The sequence below is a fragment of the Puma concolor genome, chromosome A2 (assembly GCF_028749965.1).
Source record: "Puma concolor isolate L17-30 chromosome A2, mPumCon1.1.hap2, whole genome shotgun sequence".
Lineage (NCBI taxonomy): Eukaryota > Metazoa > Chordata > Mammalia > Carnivora > Felidae > Puma > Puma concolor.
In genome coordinates this window covers 66,018,364-66,026,789 of record NC_141668.1, presented here as the reverse complement: position 1 = coordinate 66,026,789, position 8,426 = coordinate 66,018,364, and the positions used below count along the sequence as shown (strand labels likewise).

At 36.4% G+C, this 8,426-nt stretch overlaps 1 protein-coding gene across 1 annotated transcript; it reads right to left on the bottom strand.

The window, feature by feature from the left end:
- Nucleotides 1–1,908: 1,908 nt before the first annotated feature.
- On the bottom strand, nt 1,909–8,158 carry COXFA4 (cytochrome c oxidase associated subunit FA4). The gene is made up of 4 exons (XM_025929724.1): nt 7,994–8,158; nt 6,797–6,885; nt 5,846–5,906; nt 1,909–2,125 (listed from the first exon to the last, which is right to left on the bottom strand). The coding sequence occupies exons 1-4, from the start codon at nt 8,033–8,035 to the stop codon at nt 2,069–2,071; spliced, it is 249 nt and encodes an 82-aa protein (XP_025785509.1). The 5' UTR covers nt 8,036–8,158; the 3' UTR covers nt 1,909–2,068.
- Nucleotides 8,159–8,426: the final 268 nt, after the last annotated feature.

The following is an 8,426-nucleotide window of genomic DNA, read 5'->3' as shown; positions in this document are numbered from 1 at the left end:
TATGTGCTAAGTGCCACCATAAAGTGTTATGGATATAACAAGATGGACAAAAACACTTGTCCTGATGGAGCTTAAATTTTAGTGAGGGGAGAGATTTCAAACAAAATAAGTAAGCCAATTACATATTTAGATGGTCATAAATATAGGAAGAGATACAAAGTGATGAGGGTGGAAGCAGGGTGCAAAATTTTGGACAGAGGCTTCACTGTAGCACTGGAGAAAGACTAGAAAAAGTGAGAGAGCAAGCCTTGCCAATATTTGGGGAAGATAATTCTAAACCAGAGGTCAGATCCCTGTGCCAAGAATATGCATGATATGAAGATCAAAGAAATCCATTTGGTGGAGGTGTGTGAGTAGAGAACAACAGAAAGAGGAGTCAGATTGAAATATCTAGCGTTTGAATAAAATGGGAAAATGTTGGTGGGCTTTGAGCAAAGGATTGTCATATTCTGACTTACATATTAAAGATCACTTAGGCTGCTGTGTTGAGAACTAGAGGGAAACTAGTTGAGATGTTATTTTAGTAATTGAAATTAGCTGACAACGGCTTAGGATCAGGGTGATAGGGGAGGAACTGTTGAAAACAGTGAAATTCTGGGTATATTTTGAAGGTAGAACAAACATGACTTAATATTAGGGTATTCAAAAAAGTTAAGACTCCAAGGATTCTGGCCTTAACTATAAGAATGGTGTTCCTATAAACTGATATGATTAAAGAGTTATGCTAAAGATTGTAGATGTGGAGTCTGAGAGGTTCACAAATTCAGAACTGACACGTTAAATTTAAAATGCCTATTAGACATCCACATGGAGAAGTTGAGTGAATATATAGATATATCCATATAGAATACGTGTATGTGTATATACATATACATACACATACATATACATACACAAACATACACATACACATGGAAAAACATCTGGGCTGAAAAATTACCTTGGACATCCACAGCATTGTATTTGAAAATGAGACTGGATGAAGATTACAGATAGGGAAAAGGTCCTAAGTGTTTTTCCTTTGGAGCAATCCCATATTAAAGGTCGCAAAGATGAAAGTGTACCACTAAGAAACCGAGTAGAGAAGCCAATGACATAAAGGAAAACAAAGTATATTGTTCTAGAGACTACAGGATGAGAATGTTTCAAGGAAGAGTTATGTCAGCTATTAAATGTTAGGTCAAAGTGATTACTAATAATTGACTTTTGAAATTAGAAACATGGAGGTCATCCGATAACCTTAAAAGAAGCATTTTTACTGAAGTGATAAGGGTAAAACCTCATCAGTCTGAGATAATAAACTTCAAAGAAGTGAAATTCAGTAATTTTGTTTGGCTCCCTTTTTTTTCAAGGGTCTACCGGAAGCATTTGCAAATTCTGAAAACTGCAACTCATCAAATATACATAAATGCTAACACAAGACATCAGTATTTAAATGCAACTTTGTTTGGTGATCTCATGAAGATAAGGAACTAAAAAAGGCAGTCTGTTGTGTGATTACGCCAGCACAGCAAAAACAAAATGGCCACGAGCTCAGACCCAAGTACAATTTCTGATAAACTTGAAAATGTTCACAATAAAGACTGCCATGGTAAAAATCATTAACAACTGCACATACTTTGACATCTGTAACAGAAATCCAGATGTTTCCACTTTGCCAATGCCAAAGACACTTGAATACTCTTCCCAATCTACCTTTGCATAATATCCACTTTCAGTTGTTAAATATACTCTAGTGAAGTTACCAAGGGCCTATACAAAAAGTAAAAAGTGTTTGAACAGTTTAAGTTCTTCTTTTCAAATTATAAACAGATGGAAACTCAAGAAATTCCTTAAATTCTAAGTTTATTTCCTATACCCTAGTTATAAAGTTGAAAGCAGATTTTCAGCATTAAAAAGTGACACATATCAAGTTTCAGATATTTATTAGTCAGTGTAAACCCCAACACAATACATCAACATGACTTCGTGCATTCGGAGGGGAAATATTTCCTGGATAAGTGGAAAATTGTGCGGATGGCTTCTGGAAGACCTTCATTCTAAGCAGCTTTATAGTGAAACATTTCATTTAGAAGTCTGGACCTTCTTTCTTCAGTTTGCTGTAATCTACATTCACTGAGTAGAACTTGGAAAAGAAAAAAGATATTTTAGATAATCTATCAAATACACAGAGATGGTACAGAAGTTTTAGAATTATTTTTATTCAGCTTTCTATAGTAACAATTACAGACATGAATTTTTATTACAGATATTTAACAATATAAAAGTCATCCAAAGAAAGACACTGAAATTCCAGTCCTTTAAGGATTTTGGTAAGGTAAAAATATTCAATCTACCTCAAAAGAACAGTGTTAGTATGTTCCCTTAATTTCTTAAGCCAGATTGCACCAAAATCTGACCATCTGACCACTTCTGGCACGAAAGTTCTTAAATAATACTGTATTTTTGTTTCAAAACCATATTGTATTTAAATAATACACATTTGGAAGCCTGTAATTTCTAAAAATTTCCTTATATTCAACTGAAATTAATTTTAGAAATAAATCTATGATTGCTTTAGAAAAAAACTGCCTCTCCAATAACTTTTTTTTAAATGATTTGTATTTTAAACATCTCTAGAGTGTCTACTGAGAAAACATTAGGATATAAACATAAGCTCAAATAAGGCTATAATCTTGGGTTTACTCATTCCTGTGCTAGAGAACACTGACGAGGTTGTGTTCTAATTACTTGGAGACCACATTATTTAACTCCAAAAGAACTAAAAGTGCAGAATCATCAACACTTTCTTCAGGGTTTTTAAGCAGCTCATAAATTTGTATCTATTATTTCTTCAAACCCTTTTCTTTATTTTTCCAAACATACCCTAACTTCTTGATTTCTAACTGAAAAATTCTTATTTTACTTAAGCTTTTTAAAAAAGAAAAACTCTCAGGTTGTAAAGCTTATCCTTGAGATATACACAAAGTTGTATAGACAGCTAAGTGCAAATAACCAAGAGCAATGATCTTTGTTCTGACAGTATTCTTATGAAGTAACTGAATCTAAAGATTTTTTTTAAAGAAACTAATTGTGTGCTATCCTTAACATTGTTGACAAAATTAGAAAGAATACTACAAAAGAACTACAAGCTATACATAAAGAAAATAAACACTGATTGGGTTCTTCTAATGGATGCCAGACACTGGGCACAATGCTTTATGTTTATTTTAACTATCACGGCCTTACTCATTCTTACTTTACGAAAGACGCAATTGAAGATCAAGTTATAGGACTCCCCAGTGAATGAGAAGCAGGATCAAACCCCTATACTCATGCAATGTGGAAAGGTCATAATATCTTTGCCAATTTTCTCAAAACTAGTAGGCTTCTGATGTATTTGCTTCTTTTTGCTTCCATGTGTCAGCATCAAAATTCTCTGTTGAAGTAACGAGTTAATTTTCAAAACTGTTTTAGTTTTCAGCTTCCATGTCCCCATTCCTTTTCTCCATTTAATGGTGGCTACCTTGAAGGTCTCTGGAACAGTAACTGGGAAGGCACAACATATTCTGATCATGGCTCGGGGCATTTAATCAAGTGAGAAGTGTTGCTGGGTCTTTAATGATTAAATCCTATTTTAGTCCTCGTGTTTGTCTACATTTGGCTAGATTTGCAAAGGAGCAACAAATAACCCCCAAAACTTAGTGGTTTACAACAACAAAGGTTTACGTTTCACTTGCATTATATGCCATCTGTAAGCTGACTGCTTCATGTTCTCTTCATTGCAATTCTGGCCTGAATGAATAACTCTTACATGTCCATTTTGGTCTCAGGTCAGATGACAAAGAACAATGGGGGAACCACACACTGGTTCAGAGATGGGAGATATCATGTCCCCTCACTGATGATTTTCCAGTCATGAGGCTAAACCTGATGTTAATAGGCAAAAAAAAAAAAAAAAAAAAACCCACAAAAAAAACCCAAACCCCAATTTTCTTAGGTAAGTAGTGAATGATAAAGAAAATAATCTAGTTTACTTCACTGTTTGCGTTTAGAAGCAGTAGCAGGCTTCATTCACTCTGGGCTTATTTTCTGGACTTTGTTCCCTTTTATTTCTGCTTGCAAATTGCCCAATTCTTCTACAAGTTCATCTCTTGGCAAATACAACCAGTCTACTAACATCCTATTTTCCAAAATATTTTTCTATAACAAACTTCTTTAGACACAGTCTACCTTCCAAGTTACAGCAGGTTATACTTGATCAGATATTTTGCCATTACATAATGATTCATCTTTCCAGACTTGAAATAAGTGTCATGGCTACTCAGCCCATTCATGCCAAACAAATTAGATTTTTGTTGCAGCAACATTCCATTTCCAACTCACATGTCCTTATACTGACATGTGTTATCATGTTCCAGGGCACTGGTAATTTGCCTTCATTATCATAATCACTTGAAGAGCTTTTTGAACTACACCTACCCAGAGACTCTAATACACAATTTAGTAGAAGGACCAAGGAAAGTGCATGTGGTGAATTATACACTTTAAATAGTTAAGTTGTATGGAATGTGAATTATACCCTAATAAAGCTGCCCTTGGTTTTAACATTTCCAGAGTTAGTCTTTGTACGCAAAATTTTGACACATAAGGAAGGTTATATTTAGAGAATAAATGGTCTCAGATTTGTGGCAACACAGATGGACCTTAAGAGCATTATACTAAGTAAGATAAGTCACCAGGGAAAGATAAATAAGGCATGATATCACTTACGTGTGGAATCTAAAAAAGCTACACATGTAAAAGTAGTAGAATGGTGGTTACCAGGAGCCAGGGATGGGGGAATTGGGAGAGGTTGCTTAAGAGTACAAACGTGCAACTAGTAAATAAATCCTAGAGATCGAATACACAACACAGGAATTATAGTCAACAATATTGCATTATAAACTTCAAAGCTGCTAAGAGACTAGGTCTTAATTGTTCTACACACACACACACACACACACACACACACACACACAAATAGTAACTATGTGACATGATAAAAGTAGTAGCTAATGCTACTATAGTAATCATATTGCAATATAAAATTTATCAAACCAACACCTTGTATACTTTAAGCTTACATAATTTTATATGCCAATATCTCAACAGAATAAATAAAGTCTCAGTCAATGAACTCATTCTGTGAAAGAGTAGTTCCACAAATTACTTTTCGGAAAGACGTTAAAAAGTTTAGTTAGAAGATTCATGGTAAAATTTAAGTTTCAACCAATTTCATTTCTTCCTAATTACCCTCACCTGAAATATTTCAACCATACCAACAACAAAAAACAGCCAACCAAACCATCCACTGGAATAGTGCTACTCAAAGTGTGGTCCATGGACCAGCAGCATCAGCATCACCTGAAACCTTGTTAGAAATGCAAATTCTTAGTCTCCACAACAGACCAACTAAATAAGAATCTCTGGGCGTGGAGGTGAATATGTGTTTTAACCACCTCTCCAGTTGAGGCCCATGTACATTGAAGTTTGAAAACACTGCACTAGACTATTCAAGATCTAAGAAAATGGTATGTGATAGCTCTATCACCTCTTTTGCCCATAAAATCAGTAGAATGAAAACATTATCTTAACTTCACATCCAGAGTCTAAGGTCTGTGAATAAAAAAATCCTTAGAAAAAAATTTCTGCTAGGGAAATATGCCATTTTAATTTCACAAAACAATCTAGCACTTCCTCAAAGTTCATTATAATGGAATTTTACATGTATATCCAATTTCAAAAAAAAAAAAAAAACACTACTACATGAGAAAACGTATTAAAATATACTTCCTAGCAATTCTGAAACAATTTTATAGCTTACCTTGTATTGATCATTGGGACCCAATTTGTTCCAGGGTTCTGGGTTATTCTTCCTATCCCAACTAAAAGAAACAAACATTATTAACTACTATAGTAATAAAACACTATTTAAAATAATTTTCTATTTCCTAAGGAGCTAATATTTTGAATAGATCTCATTTTCTATTAGATTGAGTATGATGTTGTTTTCAGTAGAGTTGAAACAGAGATAGACTCTATTTAGCAATCCCATGTAGTTAATTAGAAAAAAGAGTTGAACAGAGAGCCTCCTGGGCAGTGTATTTGTCCCTATCCCTCTCACAGGAAACTTTAAACTTCATTTTTGGGATGCCTAGGTGGCTCAGTCTGTTAAGCGCTGACTTCAGCTCAGGTCATGATCTCGTGGTTTGTAGGTTCAAGCACGGCATCCAGCTTTGTGCTGACAGCTCAGAGCCTGGAACCTGCTTCTCATTCTGCCTCTCTCTCTCTCTCTGCTCCCTCTTCTGCTCATTCTCTCTCAAAAATAAATAAAAACATTAAAAACTGTAAAGAAAATTCATTTGGTTTTCCCTAAGTGATATATAGAAAAGTACAGAATAACAATACATCAATCTTTTTGTTGCATGTTGGTTCTTTAACTTCAAAAGGAAACATTCCTTATTGAGGAAAAGCAGACAAAAAACATTTACATGCATCAGCAACTCTGATTAAGTATTTTATAAAAATAGTTATCTCAATTCTCACAAGAATTCTCCAAATAATTAGCAGTTTACGGATGACAAAAATGAGACTCAAAGACATTTAGACAATTTTATGACCCAGGAAAAGAAAATGACAACAGGATTTGAACTTCCTATAGAAGCCTATAAAACAGGCTTTTTCTACTACTTGATTTTTGCCTCCCTAAAGACTGTGGCTCCCAAACCAGCTTAATAAACCATCAAAGTTCCACTAAACGTTTTTAAGCACTTACCTGACATCTGGATTGAACAATGCCAGGCGCAAGACATATAGTGCTGCTCCAGTACCTCCCGCTCCAATAAATATGAAGAGGGGGATCAACTAGAACCAAACACAAAATAGGCAAGAATTAATAGCCAGCTTCAAATACCTAGATACTGATAAAAGAAAGGCTAGAGTTAATTCCTACACAATGATTCTCAGGTCTCAAAATGGTATTTTTCTACCTTGTTTTAAAATTTTAATAAAGGTAGACCTTAAATTGAGGTACGATTTCTTTTAACTGTGTTCAAAAGAAAGAAATGTTCAAAAGAAATTTCCAAAAGACGTGAAGAGGGTTCTGGTTTAATGTGGAAAAAAATTAGATTCAAATTTTTAAATTTCCAGGAACATATGTCAAGTCTTTTCCACCTCTCTTAATATTTATACACGTTCTCATTCAATTTCCCAGCTTCCTTTATCTCGAGGCTTGTAAAACAACTTCTTGGCCTGCCTTGATATAGGGGTTATGAAAAACATAAGTTCTGTGAAATAAATAGACCAAATATGAACATACCTATGACAAACATCGGTTACAGGCATAAATTTCTGAAGACATATTACCACCATGCTTAATTCGTAGTTAGGTAATGGGTTTAAGATAAAGACTGAGTAACTGGGTTTTAGGACCAAAGCACGTTGATGTGCTGCGGAAAAAATTACACAAAAAAGAACAACTCTGATTTACCTCTGCGATACCAAGCTCCCCCAAAATCTCAAGACGTCAAGCAAACCGAGAAGTCCAAGATTACAGACATTTGTATTTGCTACAAGGCCTGGTGGTGCAGTGCCGTAAGAGGTCTTTAAGAGACAGCATAACAAACAGGAAACCTGACCTGCTGATCTCTAACCCACACGACGCACCACTACCCCGGGGTCGGACCAACTTACAAGAAGGTGCAACCACCCGACTGTTCCAACATTCACTGGCTTATTTTCCTCCAAGGTATCCCTCACCTTCCGCCTGCCAGCCCAAACCCCTCAATGCATGGCGTGGAAGGTCAGAACTCAAGGGCTTGGGACAACTAAGAGAATATCACAAGTGAGCCAAGGTCCAGACCCGAAGAACGGTTAATAATTGTGAATGAGGAAGTCCCCAGGTAACCGAGGCAGTCGCAGCTGGACACAGAATGGACAAGTAAAAACACTGCAAAACGGGTCACGAACTTACGCTTGGATGCTTCTTGGCCTGACCGAAGATCTGGCGTAACATGGCTGCAGCAGAGGCCTCGGCTCCGGGAGAAGAAAAGATCAAAACTGCAAGGCCCCGCACTAAGCAGTCCCTACAGCAAGCATGAACGGACGTCCAAAGTCACCCAGAACCTCCTACCTAAGGACCCCTGGCTCGGAGGACAGCTTGCGGCAAGAGCGCCCGGATGCAGCTGTCCTTAAAAGTGCCTGCTTTGATCCAGCACCTCAAACATCCGCACTGACCTGGAAAGACCCTTAGCGTTCCAGTCCCAAGCGCAACAGTCTCTTTCCTGTCGTATATATGCTTCTAGCCGGTAAAATTTTGCGTCGAAACTAGAACACTTTGATTGACTAAACAGGCACTTTCTCGGGAAAACACTCGTTGAGACATGGGGTGGGCGGGGTCTTCTTGG